At 43.2% G+C, this 26,477-nt stretch overlaps 2 protein-coding genes across 6 annotated transcripts in view; one reads left to right on the plus strand and one right to left on the minus strand.

Annotated features, from left to right (window-relative positions):
• Positions 1–3,155, plus strand: part of LOC139774010 (uncharacterized protein C15orf61) — a 70,923-nt gene extending 67,768 nt beyond the window's left edge. For all 4 annotated transcript variants that reach the window (XM_071708962.1, XM_071708952.1, XM_071708937.1 and 1 more), the window contains 3 exons: positions 713–874; positions 1,903–2,146; positions 2,933–3,155. In XM_071708962.1, coding sequence (XP_071565063.1) covers positions 758–874; positions 1,903–2,146; positions 2,933–3,060 — 489 coding nt within the window. In that variant the 5' untranslated portion in view covers positions 713–757 and the 3' untranslated portion in view covers positions 3,061–3,155. The remainder of the gene's footprint in view (positions 1–712; positions 875–1,902; positions 2,147–2,932) is intronic.
• The window catches only part of Cad99c (cadherin 99C), a 109,717-nt gene that overhangs the window by 79,462 nt on the left and 3,778 nt on the right, over positions 1–26,477 (minus strand). Inside the window, exon 2 of one of the 2 annotated variants that reach the window (XM_071708862.1) lies at positions 21,236–21,282. The exons of the other annotated variant lie outside the window; for it this stretch is intronic. The gene's annotated coding sequence lies outside the window, so the exon portion shown is untranslated. The remainder of the gene's footprint in view (positions 1–21,235; positions 21,283–26,477) is intronic. 2 annotated transcript variants of the gene reach the window in all.

Below are 26,477 nucleotides of genomic sequence, written 5' to 3' on the forward strand. Positions count from 1 at the left end.
TTTAGTTTCTATAAAGCCTAATTAACTAAAATCTCTTTATGTTTAATAACTTGAAAATTATTCAGACCTCCACAACTATATTATGGAAAAATATCTCGTAAACATTTTTTTCTTTCTTTTAGATTTTTGATGTGATTTTTAATTGTTGTCACAGTCCTCGTATGTCAATGATTTTGGCGAAAATATATTACCAAATTTTTCCCTACGACATTAATTATTTTCAAAAGAAGGGAGGGTATTACATTTGATGACCAAACATCTTATAACAAGTCCCGTAATTACACTTGATAGATATATGCTTCCGTATTAATCCGCTTTACTTTTATCTTTTTGCAGTCTTAAATTAAAAACAATAATCGCCTTAATGAAGTTAATAAAAATAAATATTTAAACAATAATAATAAGTAAAACAGGACCGTTATAATAAGATTCGAAGTCTTAGTTGGGATATTTTTCACAATAGGTTCTTCACGGTGATTTAATAAGGATGTTTAATATCATCAAAATGTAAAGTCGATTATCGACTTAAATATGTAAATATAAAAACTGTTTAAAGACCGACAAAAAATCGGCGCGCAGTTTACCGAGTTTGGAAAAAGCATACAAAATTCATACAATATTATTATTAGACTACCAAAAAGATCCAGTCCCCGGTCCGTAAATGGTGTTTTCTTCTCTAATTGATTGTAAATATTTGTTTATAAAATTTAAGCTCAACGGAAATCGTGCAGATGTGATCACGGAATTGATCAGTGAAATGCAATCACGGATCATCGTCAACCTGCGCATCGAACGGAGAAAACTGTTCACCACGAGATGTGCTTATCTCTGGACGAAGATATTCCAGCAGAAGAAGAAGCCATCGGCATCGGAGGTTAGTGTGCCTCTCGGTTTCTCACGAATTAATCCGACCGCTCCCCTAATTATCTCACGCGTTGTGTTTTTTTATCGGTTCGAAAGAGATCTTTTCTCAGAGGACCGCGCACACTTTCCCCGGACACTTTCTTACGTAACAATGCACGCTCGTGTTACACTTCGCGTGTTTCCATTCCCGCGGCACCACGCGATTGTACGACCGCGATAAACCCGCGTATCTTCCCAGTCGAACAAATCCCAGAAATCCATCGTTTCGAACATATTGTATATTCAGTATTCACCGAGTAATTGCATAAATTGCGAATTACTTGCCGAGCGTTCTTACCGTCTTGGATCAGACTTGCGATGTAAGATCGATGATTCCGGAGAAGCAACTTATATAAATCTATTTTTGTTTCTCTAAATGTAGAAAATTTGTTAATTATATTTCTGTGTGAATTTTGTATTAACTTTTTTTTCAAATTCAGTAAATTGTGCGCCAATTTATCGCTATTCTTTAAAACACAACTCTTTGTTGGAATATTTTTATATATAATTATTATGATTTCGTGAACTCCAAATCTTCACAGAGTATCGGTTGCAATTCTTTCTTTCTTTTCTGAAACATCGGACAATTTTAAAATCTTATACTTTACTACGGTGCAAAGTTACTCCTGCTGGTGCAATTTAATCCCGTCCTGCGGTAACGTGAAACGGCACATATACAAGTAATATGATCGTGTTGAGAAACGACATTATAGCGACTGGCTGGCCGTTTCCGAGTGGCAGGCTTAGCTTTTTAAAATCCTCCCCGCTTGATACTTTCATTGCGACGGGTTAATTTCTTCTATACACACGGAAAGCCGGAAGGGCCAGCCGCTTGACGGCGGTGTTAACGAGTCGACGCGTCGAGGAAAAGACGTCGTAACGGGATGGTAACGGTCGCGACTTTGTCCTGCGTGCTCGCGATGATCCCCGGGGATATTTCCTCGATCAGTCAGCGTGTACAAAGTGGCCCGACATGATTGCGGTACCTCTGCAACGCAGGTCCTAACGAGCTACCTATTGCAAACCGGCGAGCCCCCCTGGACCTCGTACTTCGTCCGATATGCTGACGTGGTGAACGATCAGCGGGGAATGTCACACTTCAATTGGCCGGCAGGCAGCAGCAATTACCACGTACTTAGGACCGGCTGCTTCCCGTACATCAAGTATCACTGCAGCAAACGGCCGGCGCAGGATCTCAGCGGCGAGGACAGATTCTTCAAGGCGATCAAGATATTGAACCTTGGTAGGTTACGGCGAGTAGCCGGACGCTCGTGAAGAAAGGGAGCCTGCGTTCGGCAAGGCGGCCTTGTTTACGCCGGTCGGATGCGATAAACCGGCGAGCTCGTAAATCCTATAATTACCGCGAACGCGAGATGTCACGGGATTCTCGATATTAATTTTAACGAGATTCCTCGAGCGCTTTAGAATCTCTAAAGGCTATTACTTTTACTGATATGTAGAGGCGTATCGATATTTTTGTATTTGTTGCGTGGCGATTAAAAATGAAAGAAACAAAGAAATTTCGGAGAATTTAGTTTAATTAATTAAACTCCTAAGGAAATTTTTATTTTCCCAGAGTTCTCAATTCAAGGAGAAACAATATCAGTTTTTAAAATCACAAATTACGATAGCATTACAAATGTCCTTAAAAAAATTCGCCAAGGAATTCTTTCGTCGTCAAGACTAATTGTATAAGATCGAGAGTTCTGAGACACCCTGTAAATTCACAGCCACCGCCGCCTGATTAATTGAATTCAGCCCGTATCTAAAGCAAGGATCGAAACAAGGCGTCGCGACAGAAACCGCGTGTATCTGCAGGCGGTCTTATTTGGCTTAATTTCCAACGTCCGAGAAGGAACGTGGGACAACGATCACGACGATGTCGTCCTTCCACGGCCAATGTCTCTCGTCTCATTGAGTGCTCTACCGATCTGGAATTAGCCACGGCGAACGGGTTCAGCAATGCGACGACTCGATATAATCCCCCTTTCTAACTTCTTGCCTCCTTACGTTTGTACGATGCACCCAGGTATCCCCACCCTGATGTACGGACTGGTCGCGACGCAGCTTATCCGACACCGCGAGATCGTGAAGACGCCTCAGGGTGACGTAACAATCTACTTCTTGCTACCGGAGGACAAAGGCTCGCCATACTGAGACCTGCACCCTACGACGCTAATCTGTGTCGAGTCTCGCGTCTGGCCTTCCTCGGAGATGACGTTAACGGCAACGAAATACAGAACCATACCGGATGATCGTTGTTACTTTTTTCAACGCCCCCCTCCTCGTTACTCGTTATTCCGGCGAGTTCTCAAGTGCAAAGCAAAAAGGGAAACGAGCGGCGCAAGAATCTCTGCAGCTGTGAACATTCTGTTTATGCACGACAGATCCGCGACCATTAATTTTGTTAATTGAGAAAATGAAGAAATTGGAAATGGCGATTCGGAATAGTATCGTCTTTCCGTGCGAAAGGATATAGCAGAGATTTATCTAATAGTCCAATACGACACAAAGTTAGGGAGTAAGATGTTAATTACTAAACCTTGAAACAGCTTAACCTTGACATTTCCTTCTCTTTGCTTTCATGGCGGTCGCTTTATGGACAACGGAATGTATATGTGGAAGATTTTAAAACGCTATATCGTGAACCTCGGCTAAATGCAATCTTAATTAGAAGTTTAGTTATCTTCGACTCTATAGATACTGCATACTAGTCCTCAGTCCATCAGTCAATTAAAAAAAAAAATCGCGAAGGCTTTTTCATCAGTGATGATCACGTATACGTCGTATGTGAATCCGCAGGCAATCGCGATGGTCTCGTGTCAGGCTTTGGGGGATCTAAACGCGAGAAGCTCTTTAAGAAGCTTCGACGACGCGCCGATAACGCGAGGCCTCGTTAATGAGGACGGCCGTCGGCGATCCGCGCGCGGAACAAGGTGCGAACACGCATAATTAAAGCGGTTTTCTAATCAACTACTACCCGTGTTTCCTCCGCGGTCCGATGATGCATTAACGTCGACTCGGCCAAGCAGTTCTCCGCCCTGAACCTGCTACCGCGGAAGACGCGTACGTATAACGTCGCCGACGATAGCTCTCTCGTTGCCGACCATTGGCGTTTAAACTCAGGGTTTACGAGCGCACGTGCCTAACGCGATACATGATAATTCGTATTTGTTACGATCGATGCGGTGCATTACGATGCGCAGGTACGAATCCTAACTCGAATTGATAGATACCAAATAGCACATCGCTTTAACATAGATCACTTCCGATGATGCACTCTGACATACAGATGCGATAAGTCGCAGACTGTCCACAAGCTTTGGCAACGTGCGACAATGTTCAAAATTGATAAAATACCCTATAAGGTACATTCATGATTTGCATTTCTCTTAGACTTATAATTATTTCTTTATAAACATAAAATATATTTCTAAAATTTCTACATTCTCAATTTCTTAATTATACATTATTTTATTACATCTACATCTCTTATTATTATTTATATTACATCTACGTGTCTCTCTTTTCTAATCTAATGTCATGCAAGTATTTTCTATTTTATAAGTATTATAAAGAGAAAGAGAAACGAGATTTAAAAAAAAATTTAAATTTTTTATCTGTTTGATCAGACTTCTTTTATATCTACCGTTATACAATTTTACGTTTAATCAATTTTATCTTGATTTTTTCAAGCATGAGATTAAAATACTTTTAAACTGCAAAAACAGGAAATTATGCACAATAGCTGCAACTATATGTAACGATTTGCCAGCTATTAATACTTGACTATCGTTCGAATATTGATAATAAGTTATCGCGGCAGTTTCTGCAACCGTATCGAATCTGGAAACGACCGCACGAACGGTGAAAGTAAATGCAGAAAACCAGCAATGACCTGCGATTTTTTCAGAGGAGATCAGGTTAAAAGCGTTATCAGCAGGTGCAGTGATATTTGAATTTCAGGAACCTGCGACAAGTAAAATTTCATTAGCGAACCGTGAAGTTACGCAATGACATTTCGAATCTTTTCCGCGACATTTGTAATTACGCTCGAAAGTTTCCGCCGTTTCGAATGCAAATGACGCTACCGTCGGTGACACAACGCACGCACTTCTCCGAGTGGTCATTTATCACTCGATGATTACGTCGATGAACAAATGAAATAAATAAAAGCCGGATTAAAAGAGTATTAATTAGCTGTTGGCTTTCACATTGACATTTTAACGGACTTTCACCGATCCGTACTCTTGGCGTTTCGTCATGGACGCCTTCGATCTTCCTGTTGCCTCTTTAAGACACGCACAATAATCCTCGTCTTCCATTAACAAGGCGTAATCCGAGCGGTATCGCGAGAGGACAAAAAAACGTAACGATCGAGTACCGTATTATTTTTCTTCCAAGTATAAAAATGGCTTTATCGTAAAACCAATTAAGAAACGTGAAATATGTTTCGAGATATGAAGTATCTAGATGCACACACGTGCAAGATTCTTATTTGTAACGATATTTTCAAGTATCTAGTAAACTACCTAAGATCCTGCTAGGATTAACAAAGCCTCACAGGATCGGTTGGATTACCTGGATTCCATTGATAACGACAAAAGTTCTGTATTTTGCGGCACGCATATTCGCAATCTTTACAAGACAGCGCCTGTTCGAAAAATGATTAAAAAAAATATTGAACGGCACAATTTTAATTCGCACTTTCCTGCGATAAATCAGTTCTAAAAGTCTCTTGTACCTGATTAACCTTTATCTCACCGATCGAGTCCCACGAACCAATGCATTCGGGCATAACGCTTATCAGTCGATTCAATACGCGGAATTACTCGAATGTCCAGCGCGCAATTAAGCGTAGAGTTCGGTATCTAATAGATAACAAAATTTTCCAGGACAGTTTAAAGTTTTATAGTGCCAGATTGGTTGGGCGCATTCTCAAGTTCCTCGCTCCGGGTGATCTTCTCGGGTAGGAGGATAACTGAGAAGGAATGGAAGACTAAGGGGAGAGAGCGAGAGAGAGAGAGAGAGGAGGGAGGTGGGAATTTTACGAAGCTCGTTAGGAACGTTGGAAGGCTAGTTATGCTGATTAGATCGAGTTTACATATTGAGAATGTGCAACTGCACATATTAATAGTATCATCTCGGCGCGTGTAAGGAGCGCGCGTTTCTGTCAGGACGGCAGGCCGAACCGGCGTCGTAAGAGTCGCTCGAAAAGAACGACGGTTTCTCGTTTTCGCGGAATAGGATGATGGCGATAACGATAAGCTTAGCCAAACGCCTCGCCACGCCGATGCAGTCGCGCTAAATAACGTCGCATAACGATAAAAGGCAGGATAATTGACAGGAACGAAGGGGCCCTGATTGCAACGTATTATTTCCCGCGGTCTCGTTTCCTGCACACCCGAAGTGCGTTGTCCTTCCTGATCTGGAGCAGCATCGCAAATATTGGAATTTTATATAATTATGTATAATATTATAATATTAAAAATGCTTATAATATGTGCCTTGAATTTTAACTGTTAGATGTCTGTATATTATTTAATTTAATTTAATATCTATATTCTATGTAGAAAACGCCCGTTAAAAAATCTTAAATTTTTTTTATTTTTCTCGTTAAAAAAATAATTGCATTTTTAAATATTGTTATAACATATGCGCACATATATTACAACACGCGCGGTAATTTAAATTGTTTACATCTAGAAAAAAGGATAATACAGGTCATATAACAAAATAATTTAAATTATTCTTGTGCAAAAATTTTTTACAACCAGTTTTTTCGCTGTCAACTCTTTTGCAAATTCATGCTTTTATGCAGCTAGGTTTAATATCAAAGCACACAAAGCAAGTGTTATACAATTCCACCGTCCAAAGCCATCACGAGATGAGCTCTCAAAGCTCTCGGCATATCTGCAATCACGCGTAATTAATTTCGCGCGAGATTCACGAGCGCGCTATATTTGTATGTCCCGATGACCGTGGCGCTATTCTAAAGATAGGTACCTGCTCGTAACCAAAAACCCTGCACAGTGATATTAAACGCTTCAATAGGTTTCGATCGCCGACGCATAAAATTCGCGAGATAAAAATTCGCGGAAGCCATCACGTGTATTATCACGAATAGAAAACAGTTCAACATTTTAAAACCGCTCAAATTAGTGCCTGATTTTAGATAGCTTTTTTGACAAGTAATAACAGTAAATGAGTAACAAGTCAAATTTTCATGACATTATACGAATTGAGTGCAGTCTCTCTGTCGCTTGTTAGAGAAATCCCTTGCAAAGCAATTTTTATACATACTTATTCGACTTTCTTGGATTGCGAAAATCCGAGTTCACATTTAAGTTTCGCAACAGCAAATTAGTATCAAAACCGTGTAGAAATATTACTTCTGTATATTAAACAGGTTAATGTTATACTTGAGTAATCAATATCGAAATGAATTCACCTCGCCGACCATCCTTGCCCCCGTGACCCGAAAGTATACGTTGCGTATTTGCTCAGCGAATACCTCGCAGCGAGATGTGCAATGTGCAATGTCATCGCACTTTTGTTTTCGATTCGCAGAGCTACGCCACGCGTGACGTTGCATTTGTCGTGCTCGCATTTTCGCTCGAACCTACTTTCCGATACAGGAAGAAAATCTAAATGGAGCAACGCGCATCGTGCAAAATAATAACGCTCCGGAACAGAAGAGATAACATCAATCCGGTCACATCCATCCGCTGAAGTCCAGATGGAAGCAATAATGGTATCCGGCTCTCTGATCGCGCATTTACCATTTAAGGGCATGGCTTTTTTATAAAAGAGAACGAGAGCAGCATTGTGCCAAAACTGAGAGAAATAGCCTTTCAACTTTCTCCAAAGGAAAGAATACGACAGATTCTAATGTCATAAAAATGCTTCAGCATTTAGTAATGCATCGTAATATGATATTTGCTTAATAAATCAGCCGTGAGACTTAAAAGTATATTTATTAATAATATCCAATAAATTTAGATTTTTTTGCAATAAATTTATTTAAGAGAATTTATTCTTAAATAAAATAGAACTTTTAATTCATCCGTAAATGTGTCCCGTGGAAATTCTTTCCAAAGCTCTTTCGTCTCGCTCTCGGAGAACTGATGAAAGGTAAAGATATGCAGAGAAGAGGAAAAAATAAATAAATTCGAAAGCACGTTGAAAGCGTATCTACCGGGTATCATTATCGCACCCCGCTGCACGTCACAACGGTGAATTGAGGATATCGACTGAATCGCGAATACTCTTGTCGATTTATTTATTAGTGCATGTACATGTGCATACATCCGCGCGCGCGTACATACATACATTCACGAAAATGCACATTACGAGCGGATACGATCGGCGGTTTGTCGATGAACGGACCGTCCACGGTTTACCGCCCCTTATCTTGGTCGGATCGAGCCCGAGCATCGAAGGCAAGTTAATTTTACCGTAGAGAGAAAGAGAGAGAGAGAGAGAGGATGAAGCCTTCCGGCTCCGGGCACTCGCGAATAATCGCGCATCCTCGAGGAGCTCGTGAGTCACGGCCGGAATTAGGAGCCCCGTCGTCCGCCACGTCGGTTCTCTCGATCGCCAGCTTCATCCTGATTCCTGCCGCGATAGTGACCGCCGATATAGAGCCCGGCAGCCGCCCCGATTCTGATTCACCGAGCTCGTTACGACCGACTACTGAATTCGCATTAATTTATGCGCGTCTACAAATCAAGCGCGAAATAGAATCGTTCCCGCTTTCGTCCTCCCGCGCCTTTCTATCCTCGTCCCCGCCGCGAGCCGCGATCGTGCGCGCCGATAACGGTATCGATAAACGATACATTTTGTTCGCTCGATCCGCACAGTTACGCGAACGGTGCAGCGCGAATAGCGTCGCGCTCTGATCTATCAGCGCGATTATTAAATGTCGCGTTACGTTGCGCCACATTGATTGCCGGCAAGGTGGTCACTGGTCACTTACGGTCGATGCCGTAGCCGGGGCGGCGGCATTTTTCACCCGCGTGCTTATCGATCCGAGAAGATAATCGACCATCCAACGCGCGTTTAATCCGCGGAACGCTTCGCCCCGAGATAGAATTGCGCCAGCTTCCTAAATCGTGATCTCGATGTTTCCCCTGATATCAATGTTGAAACGTTAAGCAAAATACGCCCTGTACACGCCGTTTGCGCTTTGCAGATAAGCATCTTTGACGGGCCCGTGCGAAATCCGCCGTGAAGCGACGATCGCGGCGCGAATCCGGGCGCGAGAAAATCAATTATCTTTATTCGCGCTCTCGCGAGGGATGCACACGCGATGGGATTTCGTAACGACGATCGGCTATAGCGTCGGCTATAAATCGCCGCGTTATCGGTTTTGCCTCGTTGCCTCGAGGATAATGGAGGCTCCGCGCGTAATGAACGCACGCGTTAAAATCAGACGTCCCGCGCCGCCCGGCCGCGCGAAAAGCAAGTGCGAACGCGCGGCGCGATGCTTTATACCAACTGCCGGAAGTCGGACGCGCTGGAAAATTTAATCGTTCGTAAAGGCAAGGCCTAGGTCGGCCATTATTTCCATCGTTTCCATTAGATTCCCGCGGGACGGAACCGCGCGAACATTCTCCTCCCGACGCGCCCCCCCGATCCTTCCGCGCGCGAACATCTCGTCCCCCCTATACTGGCTCGTTCCTCTTCCCCCTCGGTGCGTTAACTGATAATTACGTTAGCACGATGGGCGATAATTATACGGGGGACGTTTCGATGGCTATATCTCTATCGTCGGTGGTGGAAACGTCCGCCGAGCCTCAAATTTATACCTCGATGCATCGCTGCGTTTCCGTCACGTTTGGCACGGGCGCAATAACGTAATCTCGAATCTTCCCTCAACCTGCGAACGCACGATGCACTCCTGAGAATGCGAGGGAACCTTTGCAATCGTCGTTGACCGTTTTGCCCGTGTGAGAACCTCGGGATACTTCCGCTTTTCTCGAACGGAACCTTAGCCCCGGGACGGTAACTGAACCCTCCCCACGCAAATGTCTCTCGCGCTTTGCTGCCTACTCAATTGTATTAAATATCTTCGATCGAAACGACCTTTAAATATCCCCACGAGCTGCGAATGATACGCATTGTCGAGCATCATCGCTTCTTTTCATGCTTTTTCTGCTGTTCTCTTTTTTTGTATAAAAAAGCAGTTACTATAGAGCAATGAATAAAGTAATAACGCGAACTTATCACTCACATTTTGAAAAATATTGCGATTAAAAAAAGCCAAAATATTTGAGAAACAAAATTGCAAAGTTTAATCAGACTTATACAAACTAAATAGAAATTTCCATTTATATTTTTGAAGACCTTTTTCAGCTTTTTACACATAATTCTCGTTTGTGATACTTCTCTTCTCACAAGATACGCGGATTGTTTAAGATTTATAATCATTTTTCATATTGCGATACATAATAGTAAAAAATAATTATAAACAGGAAACTTGCACACATTAACTCTGCATTTGCAGCACGATCAGGCAGACCACGTACACATGCTTAAGAGTGTATGCAAGGACGCTTGCATGCATGCGAGTAATGTGTCAGAGAAGAAACGCGAAACGGGAATGCCGCGCGATAATCGGATCTCCCGCTTGGCGTGTCTCCCCGGCTTCCTCGAGGAGATCGACTTAATTAAGTCGAATTTAAGTTTGAGCGACGCTACGGGACGACAGTATATCGCCGGGGTGGCGCGCGACGATCGCGCGGGTCTTCTCGTCGCTTCGCCAATTAGCGAAGCGACGAGGACCGAGGGAACGTCCGCCGCTCGCGGTCTTCGCCGCTAAAATTACGTCGATATAATTAATCGTTGTTGCTCGTTACGAAAAGGGAGAGGCATTACGAAAGACCCCGCGCCGGTAAGTAATTAAGCGAAGGAGGAGCGTCAGGACGACGCGTCTCGCGTTACGCACCGCGGCGTGCGTATGCCCCAAAGTTCGACGAAATTTAACGACGGCGGTTTCGCAAAAACTGCTGCACCTACCGCGTTTACGAGCCGACTTTTAATTATCTCCGGTCCGCCGTTCTTAATCTTCCCCCGAGGTGCCGCACGGTCTCACGGTCGGGTCGAACAAGTCGGGTTTGCGCAAGAGGTTTGCACTGCAGTACCTTTAACGAGAGATCGACACGCATGAAACATACCTACTGTTGTCGCTCGAAAGAGATGGAGTTTCAATTCTCAAAAGAAAGTAACGCAGCTGATACGGTTACAAGTACATGTACGATATAAAATTGACTCTACACTGCAATTAAATTTACAATCGAGAAAACGTTGCGTGCAAAATTATAAAGACATTGAAGAAAGGCGTTGAAAAAGTAAGCTGTCTACTTTTTGTCATACTTCATAAAATATTTACAATGAAACAGATTTCACTTTGTCATAAACCATTATACTGACACAGAGAGTCAAAAAAATGGAAAGCCACGTAGTTTTCGAATGCCTAGATTTCGTTACGAGAAAAATAATAATTGGGAGAAAAATCGCGGGAGCATGTTTGTGTCGGCGATAATATACCGGCCGTTTTGACAAGCAATTATCAATTCGGTAACTAATTACACGGATGGGTTTACATAAGACTCCGACCGCCCGGTTAAAAGTTAATTACGAGCATGATGAAGAGAATCGAAGCGACGATGGGAACATTTGGGCGCTCGAACGATAACAGCCAGATTTCTTTATTTATTTTTTTTTTCGCCAAGACGTTATATCATGTTCTTAAAACGGTTCTCGTGTTGATGCATCTCACGATTACAACACAATGATGATGTACGCGGCAGTTATGTGAATACATTAAGGATACACGAATTTCGAAAAAAAAAAACCAACTCTGAATCCGTCCCTCTGTATCCCGATCTCGAAAAAAGATTGTATCGCGAATCGGCAAATCGGGCGACGAAGCTGATTTACAATCATTGTCGTGGCGTACAATCGTGTGCCGTACAATGATTGACGATCATTGTCACGGCGGCGTGCCGTAAATTCCGCGCGCGTCTCTGAACATCGTTCTGCATCCACGCGATCCCTTCCGGTTCTTCTTCATCCGTTCGCGAACGTGGGTGTCAAATACGTCGATTATGTGGGATGGGTATCTGCATAGCGTTATGCGCACGCTATTACACTTCTCAGCTGCAAGGAACAATGCCATTATTCCCACCCTACGAGAGGCACGCGGATGTATCTCGGTACCATTGTACCGTCGTGGAATAAAACGGTTGGCAACGAGATCGCAACGATAGACGACGAGCACGGTCTCTCGCTCTGCATCGTTGTTTATGCGCCACGCAACCATAAGCAGCCCCGACGATGACTTATTCCGCGTCGAAGCTTCTTAATGAAGGTTTCTTCTCGCGAGACGACCCATAATGGAGACATTTGTCGCTCGTCTGTATACTTCAACGAATATCGAAGAGAAAAATCTAGCGAGTCACTTCCGCGCGCGATATATGAGCTGAGATTCTCTACTTAAGGTTTCATCTTATTTTAATTAATTTTTAAGTTAATTTTGTCTTCGATATTGCATAAAACAAAAGGCCACCGACAAACATCTCGACGATAGTGTAACACATCTTCAATTACATCTTTCTGTTCAACACTTTTTTCTAAAGACCGTGAGATTTATCTCATACAAAAAAATCCGCGTCCAAGCGTAGGCGCGGATAATAATCGAATAAATATCGCGCGACAAGATCAACGCGACATGACGGAACAAGCTGCATCGCGCTGTCCAAAGATTATCTAACGAACGGATCAATTGTATGTGTGTGTGTGTGCGTGTTTGCGAAATCTCATTTATAGAATCTCGTTTATAGAGTGACAGGAAAGACATTTTACTGCTCGTCAAATACCTTAATCACGGATGTCAGAGATAAGACTGTCGAAGATTGGAAAATACGGGAGAATTGGAATAACGGAATGAAATTCCTTCATATAAGAGTCTTGAAGTCAACTCCAACAAGAGACGATTGTAATCTACTTATAATCTACGAGCTCTCCAGTCCTTCCTGCAATCCCTGAATTTCTCAAAATTATTTAATTCAACTTTCGAAACTCTTTTATCTCAATTCGGAGTTTTTCTAATGAGAACCGTCAATAATTTTTAAGTAATTTAAATTGAAATAAAAAGCTTTCTGCTTTGCTTTGCCCAATGTTTTGCGATAAGCAGTTAAAGACCCGTTCGGAATCGTTATACCATAAACGTCTGACTCACCTAACATTCAGAACGAGTTTGATTTATTTTTCGACTTCCCGACGCAAGATCTTTCTCTCTCTCTCTCTCTCACACACACACTCTTTTTCCCCGTTGCTCGTCGCGAGGCGCCGATCCCGGTACACATAGTCGACTAATCGAGACGCTAATTACAGGCACGCTCGCGGGCATCGGATCGTTAGGTCGGCGCGCGGTGCAGCCGCAACGTTTCCATCTTCGTTTCGAAGCGTTGCAACTTTGCAATTACGAGATACGCGGCGTGGTCCATCGCGCGAGTGCTTTCGCAAGCCGCTCCGGGAATAATCAAAACTACACATCATATGTGCGTGTTATACGTACCCTTCTTCCCTCGAGAACATTGCTGCGTTTGCAAGAAACGCGTATAGCAAAGAGAGCATCGCGATCGCGTATACGTCAAATCGAACGCGCCGATCGGCTCAAAGTGCTTTCGATCCTGGCAGCAAAATAGAGGGGCAAAAATAGAGGAGAAAAATTTTCTTGCAGGTATACAAGATATCCTAGAAACTCTGGACTTACTTTTAATAACATAGCAAAGTCTCAAATTCAATAACAATAATTTTTAATAATATAGTTTATTAATAAATTGGATTTTTTGTTTTCTTGTTCTTAATTATTGCGAGACCTGGGATGATCAATAGTACGATTCTAAAAACAAGTGGGTCAAGAAACGTCGACCGAACGTGCATTATTCGAGTCTGCACTTGTTGGGTCTCGAGTAGACCCTTAACTCGCTTTATATTGATTTTCGCGTCGTTAATTGGAATACCACCTGAAAAACTCACGTCGTAATAATTGCAGCAACGTGTAGAATGCCGTTATAAAAGAAAAAATAAGTAATTCGCAAAATACGCTTCTCAAAAACGTGTTTGTGAATCTTCGGAAGATTTACGAATCAAAGTTAAATGCTAAGGAGATTTGCGAATTAAAGTTAAATGCGAGAATTTACGACCGCGGCGGCAAAAAGGAGAGGCGTTATTCTGCCGTAAACGCGCGATCGGAGAAAGTTTTGGCCTCATCCTCGGATATGAGCCGACAGATGCAAGACAGGCACAATCGATTGCGACTTTGGAGAAAGCCGAGGACCCGGTTGCGGTTTCCGTTGCATTCGAGCGGTCGAATTCTTGGCGTTTTTACACATTCGTTTCGTTCACGGTCGTAAATAGATGCGAGAAAAAATCTCGGGGATCGGATCGTTAAAGTCTATCTGGTCGACATAGATGACTGCACGATGACGAAGTCCAATTGTCAACCCATATCCTTCTATTACCGCAAGATTCACATTCCTGTGAATTCTAGTGAGAATTTCGTGTCCACGACTTCGTTTCACGCGTTCCCACTCTTTCTCTATCTCTCTCGCTCTCTCTCCCTTTCTTTCTCCCTCGTCCCCCATATCGAGCGACTCCTTGTAGTCTCTTCCTTCTTATCCTGCGTCGTATCGTGCACCTGGCTACCTGCTCTACGACCTGCTCGTTCGCCGGTGCTCGCGGCTGGTAACCGGCAGTGTGCGGTTAAAAGCGACGCACACGCACACACACGCGCGCGCCCTTTATATAGAAGATTAAACTGGTAACTCGCTCTGGAAAACGCTCCTCGCGCGCTTAGAGACGCGCCTCCGCGCCGAGAGAATACGTCTTCTTCTACCATTGACGCAGTGTCCCTCAACCATGCTTGCTGCCGTTCGACGTCGCCCGGGATTGACATTCCAGAGATACAAATGCAGACAATTCTATTATCGCAGTGGAATTTCAGACGTGCGTATTTAAGAATCCGCTTCGAAAACACGAAAACCCAAGAATTGTTCTCCGCGACTTTAATCTTCAGAAAGAAAAATGCTCGAAGCAAATAGAAATAATTATATTAAGCTAGTAATAAATAAATAATGTAAGAGAGATAATAGTAATGAGTAATGAGATAAAAATACAATTATAAAAATAAAATAATAACAGAAATTAGAATAGGCACGACAGTGTTATGGACAATGTTACTCCTTTCGAGTTTACTTGAAAACTACGAAATTGCGATGAGTTATTTATTCATTTATTAACTTCGTCGTAAACTCATGTTTATGTAAATTTGTTAAGTCACAGAGAGAGAGCGGTTTTCATTTATTATCGATACAGACCACGTTAAGCTTAGGGCCTAAGCAGAATGGCTGTCTTATAACCTTAAGGCAGTGTTTTATGCCTTACTGTACAGTATTGTGCGTTACATAAGACAAAGACTTAAGGCATAAAACACTGCCTTAAGGTTATAAGACAGCCATTCTGCTTAGGCCCTTAGGTGCGAGAACGCATCGGGCGATATCGACGCGCGTCAGGCAACGCATTCGGGAAGTGTGCGCGTCTCATTCTGCGTTGGTAACTATGCAATTCCAAAACGACAATTAAAGTAACAAACGCGGGCGAATGATAGATAATACGCGGCGACGCGGATGATGTGCACGCAATCAGCGTGGCGGTCGTTCCTCAACTATGGATTTGTAACGTTGATTTATGACCGCGACGAGCAGGCGCGAGTTCCTAATCACCGACATTAGCACGCATTAATGCACGTAGAAAGCACAGATTGATGTTTCTCTTTCCCTCTCTTTCTCTATCTCTCAAGGAGCGGAAAATAATTCGATAATAATTTACGCGCCGCGCAAAAATAAAGGACGTCGCGGAACATGCGGTTCGGTGGCAGTTTCGCCGAACGAAACCTCGTAAAGAAATACGCGGCTGTTTATATTTCGTCCTTTATATAAAGGACAATAAAAACTCTATTACCGAGGAAAAATACTATTTAAAAATACTAGTGGAAGAGAAATCAAGCGTGAAGCAGAAAGACTTCCTCAGGCAAAAACGCTCAATTACATTTATCTCATATTTCCCTGTCATAATAACCACTATTAACATTAATTACGATTACTAATATTATTGTAATTTGAATCTTTCTGTCGTACTGTTTCATATCAACATTAATTAATGTCATATTATAATATAATATGTAATAATAAACAGAGTGATTTTGTCGCACTTTGCATTATAATAAAAGTAACAAATATCTGTGTGTGAAAAGCGGGGGACAAAAAACGAAAAACCGCAGATCTCATTTAAAAGATTTGTTTACAGTACCTACTTTGTCCCTCATGTAACGTGCATCTCACAATTTTACCATAATTATTTTTTTACTTCATATATTAAACGAATAAAGGACGCAATCCGGGAAGAGTCACGTGCGAACGTGAGGGAACGTCTATTCACGAAATCCGCTTTCTAACTGTAAGCCGCGTGTTACACGATCGGACGACACGGGAACGGACGCAAATTCCGCGCCAACAAATTCCGCCTCACCACGGGGCGCATCGATCCCGAGATGCGGATGCAACGTGTCGCCGCTCCCTTACGCCGCGTCCGAAGTAAGTCGGACCCGCGGGATGTCGTCACGTTTTCCGTGTTAATACCCGAAGAACTTCCTAGAGCCGGATCCCCGCGGCGTGTAGGTGGTCCTCGCGACTTTCGCGGTCACGGTAATGCCGTGACTTTTGAGCGGCGAGCACGTTTTTCTCGCTACGCGAAGAAGCTGCGTTCCAAGGGTGCGAGCAACATGAGAAGGACAATCGAATCGTTCGCAAATATATATGAAATAAAAAAATTAAAGTAAAATTGAGAGATGGATGTTACGTATAAGAGGCAAAGTGCTATAATCGAACACGATCTTTTAAATGCGACTGCAATTCTTCATTTTTTATCTTCCTAATTTTCACAAGCAAATATATAGTAAACTTATATATAGTATGGTAAGCCAGTCAATTATTTTAAAATATTACATAAATGTTTATAAAATTTAGAATAAAACATGTGGAAATCGAAAAATAAAGAACGAGAAATTGCGTAATTTAAAAGATTTTTTTTTAAGATTGCGTAATTATGGTGTTTAATTTAATTTACATAGCTCATATAAATTTAATATAAATACAAAATAGAAAGAGAGTCTAATGTTAAAATGTGTAAAAAATCACACGGAAGAGATATAATTTCTTTTAAAAATGAGATTTAAAATTGAGAGTAAAGTATTCGAAATATATTGACACAAATTTAGACATTTAGACATTTCTAAATTTCATGAAAGATTATTGATCATTATTTTCAATTACGCGTGATATTCCAGTGCTTTTCTCAGTGGGAATCGCGGTATCACGCAGTTAAAGTGACGATTAGATTCGATGATGATAATAGGCGAAAATAACTCGCGCAAATTTAATTCCAAAGATATTTAGCAATCGTGGAATGCATTAGCGTTACCGTGTACCGACACTACCGACTTCCTTCTTCCTACATGCACCTATGCATATTAATCGTGTACATAGAAACTATACACGCGCACGAACTCGGTAGATGAGGTAAGAGAGTGGCAGGAATGGTCTTTAGACTTACAGGATGATATTACTCGCGCGTGAAAAAGATAAGAAGAAACCAACGAAAGCGCCAATTAAATTCTTGTCATTGGACGTAATAAAAAGAACTTTGGCCAAGAATATTGAAAAATATTATAAAAAAATAATATAAATTTTTATTTTGACACAGGATTTATAAAACATAATAATATTTTTTCTATTCTTTCTTTCGTTATTAAATCACGAAACATTAGTTTACTTGATAAAAAGTAGGGAAACGCTTCTCTTCGACGTGCACGTGCGCGGTAATTTCGCGTCTGGAAAGAAAGTGCAATACAACAGTTAGAAAGCAAACAGGTAAACGTGAGCTACCAGGGGGCACAAGAAAGTTGACCGTACTTCCCCTTTCCTATTATTCGCATCTTCGCGTATGGTGAAAATCGTTTGATGACAGGATCGTGATAGCTACTCGCGTGCCACTCGATCGATGTGCCAATGTGCCGTGCCGTGCCGGCGCGGTTTTCCGTGCAAGAAATCATTTCCTACCGATACCACAGAGACTTCCGGAATAACTTCGATCTTTCTACAAAACACCCATGATAGGCGTTTCAATAGCTATTGCATGACGAGATCTCCTTTTTACAAAACTTTTTGTTGTAATCGAAACTAATTTCCTGCAATTGTACAAACATAGACTTATCCAAGACATTGCTGTGTACCTCGGAATATCTTCCAATCAAATGGAATATAGACATAACACGCAAAGTCCAAGTATATATCGAGCAATTAATTTGTAAAGATATATCGCGCAGATATAGAGATTTGCATGAATCGTCGATGACAACAGGTGCGCGATATTCATTCCCGACGGATTATCAAATATTCAGCGACGCGTCGCTTCTCTCCCCGAGCAGACGGCGTCCTAATTTATACCTCATTTGCCCGTGTACCTGTCGCACGGAGGGAGGGAGGGAGAGATGTTGTACGTCGCGGCCAGCTGCGTAAACCTGAACAGCAGGTAGGTGCAGAGGTCAAACTTAGCGTCGAAACGCCGTCGTCGACGCGCGCAACGGCGCGCAATGGACGGGAGGGTACACGTGGTGGTGCTAAGTTACGAGAAACTAGTCGTAAATCGAGGTGAGCTCCGAAGTGCCTTCACCGCCGTGGGCGCCGATATAACGGTGACGGTCAGGTCGCCGGTGGCCTCCTTTTTGCGCGACCGTCCGTTCGCTCGTCTGCCGTGCCTCGTTCGGCGTTCCACCATCGACTTCGGCGATTCGCGTAACTGTACATTCGTTCACGTTAGCCCCCCCCCCCCTAACCGTCATTGACCTGAGAAAGGCGTACGAAAGGCCCGTACGAATACCCGGTGTACAATATATTATATGCATAAATCCAAAATCGCGGGTTTAGAAGGGACTTAAGGCTCAAGGCTCTCCTTTCACTTCCTATCTGCTGGAGTTAAGCGCCAGATGGAGATCACCGTTCACGTGGAAGGGCACGATTATCAGAAAAACACATGAGCATTATTGGCGTTTAAATGAGCTTGCGCGTGAACTTATCACTTTCATAATTGCCCATTTAACGCTAACGAGAAAATGATACGTAATGTTACGGACAATATCGGCGCGAGAAGTAAATGAGACCATGCAGCCTCTCGTTCTCGGGCTGGTTCTATCACTGCCTACTTAGAGACCGCGATGCCCGTTCACGATACCCGCGCCGATCGATCGGCCGTGCCGTCAAAGAGAAATCTTTAAAGCTGATACACGAATCGCGTATGCCGGTTTCTAGCCGTCTCGTATAGGAATTTCGAGAAGCGTGGTAATCGCGTCGATCAATGGCGCGTTCTTGAATCATTTCCCAGGAAAGCGAGCGAGCGAGGAGCGTGTAATTACGATTCTTTGAAAGCGGGACCAGTATCTCGCGCTCGAGTATTGCACAACGGTGACGCGTACGAAGGAGAATCCCCGCCTGTTTTTGCATCCGCCCTCTGACGCACACCTTGGAGGAAATTGACCACAATGACTCCGAACCGACCGAACCTGATTCAGGAGAACGCGAGCATCGCGAGATCTTTACGCTTTCGACATACCCGATTACCCCAGGAAAGTAATAGATTTCATTTTGCGAAGGATTAATTCATTAATTTATTGCAAATAAAAAGCGTAACATATATAATATATATGTATATTGTGCTTTTTATTATATACATACATATAATAAAATTCTTTCCCTCCTAATGAATACAATGATTTTGAATCTAATTTTATAGATGTTGTCAATTTCTTTTCTTTTGATATAACATCTATAAAATCGGACATTGCATCCATTAGAAACCACCGTTCAAACATCAATTAAATTAGTAAATATATATCATAATTCGTTTAATCATTAAGAGACTCTCAAATATTTCATGGAACGGAATGATATTTTATTCTGTGCATCTTTCAGCGATTTAGGCAGCTCAAAGTCTAAATCTGTTCTTGCTATTTCTTGCTATACTGTCACACATCAATGAATATTCGTGAATATTAAAGTTACCAGGAAGCAAAAAAAAATGCACTCGTCACAACGCTGCGTCTGCGTTTCGCTGGCAGCGTTTTCTTACACGCGAAGACGCGTCGTTTGACACATGGGAAAAAAAGACCGTGTGCTCTAAGCACTCGTGCTGTAACCGCCATGAGAATTCGCCCTTTGTTACGATTACACACATCCTATACGCGCCGAGGGAAGGATAGTTTCGTTAGAGCGGATCTCTATCTCGTTAGGCGCGTTAATTCTTCACATGGCGCTGGAGCTCATTAATGAATTTTTCGAAACTACAACGCGGCGTCGCGGGAAGAAAAAGATGCGACGTGCTCGTTCGTACGTGATCGTTCGCAAGTACTCGAGTACACAGATCCGCGGAATATCGATGTAAGCTAATGCTCGATGTGTGCTTATTATCCCGTCGGAGTCGGCGAAGTTTCGATTGCCCGGCTTCGACGGCTTCTGTGCAATTAACGAATCACAGTTTCATCATCGCATTGTCATTAGCGAGACGAGTGAATTATTTGCGCCTGTCAAAGTTCAGTCATTCGATACGGATAGCGAATTTCATAACCGAGACCGAGTTCCCGTTGATAATGAAGGATCCGCGCACGGAGACCCGACGACGAAGATTATTTAACAGTTAACACTTATCTAACGCTACTTACGTAACCTGTTTGCGCTACAATAGCTGGCGCATTTACAGCAGTGATACCAGAATGGGGCTTCTCGGCATTCTCGGCAACATGAGTGATAGGGATGGAATCGGGGTAAGCTGACTAGGCACACACTGATCACACCGTGTCTGTGTCTAATCAGCCTATACTTACTCTCCCACTTTTATTTACATAAATTATAAAACTAATTTCTAGGCTCTAGAATCTATTTCTGAGCCTATCCATTTCGAGGCAATTGATTTGTAAAAATCAAATTACAAACGTAAGTAAAATGTATCTATGAGAAATGAGATATTATAAAAGAGTCGAGTATAAAACGAATAGTCTTTTTCCAACAATTATTAGACATCAATCAAAGACATTATATCAAAATTTTTGTTTAAAATGATAATTAATGTATAGTGGTAAAGAGAGTGTTCTGTATTACTTAATTCCATGAAATATCTGAATATAAAAACATTGATATAAAAAAAAATAACTCACCGGCCGATGCGCAACAGCGGAGTTGTAAGTTGCAATCCTGCGTTGATCTGTAACGTAGAAATATTTTGCATTAAAGCAGCGATCCAAGATCGGTATACTTGAAGTAAATAATTATATCGCGCCCGTTAAATTCAAAAAAATAAATATTTCACTTCAACAGATATCTGACTTGAAATAAGAAACGATCGCGACTGCATATTTTCTCGTTGACTCGTTCGCATAAATTGATCCGCGAAAAATCACGCAAGCAATATCACGACCGTGCAAATAAGAGAGACGCGACGTTCGCGACGTAATATATCGCTTCTCGCGTACGCCGGCGGAGATCGAACTCCGAAATTGCGAAATTGCACCGGAATTAAACCTCAAAAGTGGCGGAATCCGCCACAGGACAGCGGAATAACAACAAAATAACAATTACCTCACGGTCGCTCCGCCGTCGCCCGATGCCTCCCAGGCCTCCTCCTCCTCTTTTCTCTTTTCGGTCCTCCTCCGACCTCCGACGTCGCGTCCGGTCAGCATCTCTGTCGGCGTCACTCACTCACGGCGCGACGCGACGCGACTCATTCGCGAGCGAAAATCGACGATATCGCCGTTTGTGATCGCTTTCGACACTTTCGACGCTTTGCACGGCACTCCCGGTATTAATCTCGCGACGCGGCGCGTACTTAATTACACGGCGACGAAAGAATTAGCGTCGGAGAAGCTACGAACGAAACTAATACGATCCGCTCGACGCCCGCTCGTCTCGCAGGTAGACGCCAACATGGCGGAGAGAATTTCGCGAATCGCGCGGCCAACTTCACTCGCCAGGAGCAACCGTCGCGAGTCGCGAGTCGCGAGAACGCTACGCACTTGCTGTACGCTGTACGTGACGAGGCGATTTTGGTTAACTGCAATCGATTTATGAACACTTGTCTCTCTATCCCTCGCGATCGTCAATATCGAAACACGATTGAACACGATACGAGGTTAAACGATACGACGTTAACAGAGACTGCTATTAATCGCGAGTCGAGTTGACGGTTGAGAGAGACCGATCATTCGAAAGAATGTAATATGTAATCGAATGCGATGTACCTCGGTAACCGTATGAATTCCGCGAAGCACGTGTATTAAATGAATATTCGATACATCACAGTTTTTTCCGTGATCTCAACCGCCGCGCCGCGCGCCGGACTCGGAGTTCGGAGTTCGGAGTCGCGGCGACGTGGCGACACGAGTAGTGGGGATGGAGTGGGGGTAGGATGACTGGCTCACTAGCGCGGCGCGCGCGGTCGGTGTGCGCTCAGTCGGTCTACCCCCCCGCTACTCGTGTTACCGCGACGCCCGCGACGCCCGCGACTCCGTTCCAACGTCCGTTGCTCTCGGACACGCTCTTACCGACCGTGCTCTCGAATCCACGTCGCGTCGCGGAGTGACACGCGAATCAACGCGAAAATCGCCGGCTCCGACTGTTCAGATTACGAAAAACTGTGATATCTCGAAATGTTCATTTCCTACAAGTGCTTCGCGGAATTTATACGGACACCGAGGTATGTCGCATTCGATCGCGTTCTTTCGGGTGATCGGTCTCGCTGTTCTCAACCGTCAACTTTTGACTCGCATCTCGCGTCGTGTCGGGCGGCTTTAGAATGAAGTTGGCAGTTGCGTTTTCGGAGCGGAAAGATACCCCGAACCCCGAATCGAGTGACACCGCGCCGTGTTTAATTATTAGCGATCGCAGTCTCTGTTAACGTCGTACGCACGTTTAATCGGCTTTTAATATTTGACGATCGTGAGAAATAGATACAGTGTTCATAAATCGGATGATTTAATTGCAGTTATCCAAAATCGCCTGACAAGCAGCAAGCGTATAGCGTCCCCGCGACGGTTGCTCCTGGCGAGAGTGACGAGTGAAGTTGGTCGCGCGATTTACGAAACTCTCGCACCGCGATTATTTAGCGTCTACCCGCGGGACGTCAAGCGTCACGGGCGTCGAATGGATCGATAACTTGGTAGCTTCTCCGATATAATTTTTCCGTCGCTGTGTAATTAAGTACGCGCCGTACCGCGAGATTAATAGATTAATACCGGGAGTGCCGTGCAAAATGTCGAAAGTGTCGCGCGATCATAAGCGACGATACCTATCGTCGATTTTTCGCTCGTGAATGTCCGCGTTGTGGTGAGTGATTGCCGCCGACAAAGATGCGACATCGAAGGAGGACCGAAAAGAGGAGGAGGAGGCCTGGGAGGCATCGGGCAACGGCGGAGCAACCGTGAGGTGAGTAATTTTTTAATTGTTTATTATTTTACTGTCCTGTGGCGAGTTCCGCCACTTTCGTGGTTTAACTCCAACGCAATTTCGCAATTTCGATCTCCGGCATTTGTGAGAAAAGATATTACGTCGCGAACGTTACGTCTCTCTTATTCGCACGGTCGTAATATTGCTTGCACGATTTTTCGCGGATTAATTATGCGAACGAATTAATGCGAAAGCATGCAGCCGCGATCGTTTCTTGCATTAGCAATTTAAAATCAGATATCTGTTGAGGTAACGTTTTAAAAATGTAACGGGCGCGATAATTATTTACTTCAAGTATCGATTCTCTTGGACGCTGCTTTAACGTAAAAATATTTCTATGTTACAGATCAACGCAGGGTTACGACTTACAACTCCGCTGTTGCGCATCTCGGCCGGTGAGTGATTTTTTTATTTCAATGTCGAGGCAATGGATTTGTAAAAATTATATTACAAACGTAAATAAAATGTATGTACGAGAAATGAGTTATTATAAAAGCGTTACGAAGAGTCTTTTTCTAACGATTATTAGACATTACATCACAATTTTTATTTAAAATAATAATTAATGTAGCGGTAAAGTATTCCGTATTACTTAATCTGAAATATTTTAATTAAATATATTATTTATTCCTACATTGCAGTTATTATAGAAAAAAACTGAAACATTAAAGATTGAGAATATAAAAGTATGTTACAAATGAAATAATGTATTATAATCTATAATCTATTGCCTTGAAATGGATAGATTCGGCAATAGATAAACTCTAGAGCCTAGAAAATATTTTTATAATTTATGTTTTATGTAATTAAAAATGGGAATAGGCTGAGTAGACACGGTGTGATCGGTGTGGCATCACTGATTTGCAGGCGAATAGTAATACTAATGATAATTGATTAAGTGTGTCAAGATTAATACACTCGATCCCGTCTGAATTTGTACGAGCAATTAACTGACTCGAAAAACTAGTCCCTAAGGAATCTTCTTAGCTACTCATATTTGAAATGCATCTATAATTATACAGCAATATACGTATCAACATTTAAGATTTCAGATTTTAATTCAATTCAACGTTATCAATTGTACCGAATCAACAAACTAGATACTGTGACAAATTATGCGGAGAGAGAGCTTGACTTTTTCTCGTTTGTTAATTAATTGCATGGCTATTAATATTAATTACGTAAAGGCTAGGTTGTCGATTACTGCGTTTTTTCTCTTGTTATCTAATCGAGAGAAATCTCTCTTAATTCCGCTGATACTTGACTAGGTATACGACTTCTGATATGATCGACGTAGCTTCGCGTTAAAACGCGCATCGCTTCTCCTGCAGCAAAGATGCGGTTCAGTGCGCTTAATGCAGCGGGCGAGCGCGTTGTCATCGTCACCCAGTATATGTCTCGCGAAGGAAGTGAGTAACAAGAAGAACCGGTCGACCTGGCACATAACCGCTTCGTATCCGTCATTTTTCCTTAGCTGATATACCTGCTTCTCCCCTGCTCCCTCCCGCTGTCTCGCGTCTCCGCTCGTAATACATTCAGACTTTCCTTCGCGTGAATGTCACGTTGGCATTTTGCAACGAATCGCTAATAATTATCGCTACCACCACTTGAGTTGTTCCTCTGTTTTGTGACAATAAAGATATTCTTGCGCCTCTCAACCGCTGTGCCAAAAGGCGTCGTTAATCCCATGAAGGGATTTCGGAAACATTTTCCGATATGTAAATAAACTCTTTTCTTCGAGATTAAATTCTTTGAAGATCTTAAAATTAATCTGTTTCCATTTCCCCACTTTCAACAATATCTACATCTTGACGATTAAATCTCAAATTTTGTCAAAATTAATTGGAAAATTATAATTCCAGATGTACGCCTGTGCATAAATCTCGTTTACTGATCTAGAATTATGACCGTCTCAGCATCGTATAATCATCGTTCTTCGTGGTCCGGCGTTTTTTTCCTCTTCTAATCTATCGTTAAAACGTTCTTGCAGCGGCAAACTGATCCATTAAAAATAGCCGCCACAATAACGATAGTGCTGCTTGGTATCTACGCGCGATTGAAAAACGCGGGTACACGATACTTTATCGGAGTACCCATTTAACAAACCGTGCGAAACGATTTGCCAGGGGGGGTAAAAGGTTTTCGGTGTTTTTCGTGCCGTCGTGAAATTGGACCGATCGCGTAACTCTCGAGCGAACGCGCGGCCGAAGGATTGCGGCGTTCGATCTCGGGAAAGGAGAAAAAAGACCGCGCCAGGGAGACAGACGGACTTGTGGCTGACAAGCGGGGCCACGATTGCGCGATCGGATTACATCGAGGCGTATCTGTCCCGCCCGGAGTTTCCTGGTGCACATATCAGAATGCATTAGAAACGGCGTACATTAGCGTGGTCGCTGGGCTGTACCCGATCCCACGACCTTATCGCGAAAAGGTCGCGATAAGTTCACGCGGAAGGGAAAATCGCGGCGGTTTCGCGCGAGCCCGTCGTCCGCGCGCGCTCTCCCACGAAAATGCGCCGATTTGCAATTTTCCGGCGAACAAGCGTGGAAACGAACAACAAGAGATACGGTTCCGTGCCCCGTCGCGGATCGTGTGTCAGCGTCGCGAGCACGCCGTAAGATGCAATTAGGGTACGAACCGCGAGTGTGTCGATCGACAACAAGGGGACGAACGAGAGATAGAGAGAGGAAAACGAGACGGCGTTACGGAGACACGTATCAGCTCCCTCCCCCCCCCTGCCCCCCGCGGGGCTATGATTAACATTCGCTTCTGCAGCCAGGTTTTGCGGCAATCTGGCATGCATGACTGGTCCGCGGCATAGACACGCGCGCGTACGCGAAACCGTAATTTCGCTGCGTGTGTTAATAAAACGCCCCGTCGTCCCGACAGGATAATGATCCGGAATCGATCTGTTCGCCCGTCGATACGCCGATATATCCCGCGATCTATTAAGATCGC

This window comes from Temnothorax nylanderi, unplaced genomic scaffold (genome assembly GCF_030848795.1).
Source record: "Temnothorax nylanderi isolate EJ_2023f unplaced genomic scaffold, tnyl_v1.0 TNYL_tig0004_pilon, whole genome shotgun sequence".
Taxonomy (NCBI): Eukaryota; Metazoa; Arthropoda; class Insecta; order Hymenoptera; family Formicidae; genus Temnothorax; species Temnothorax nylanderi.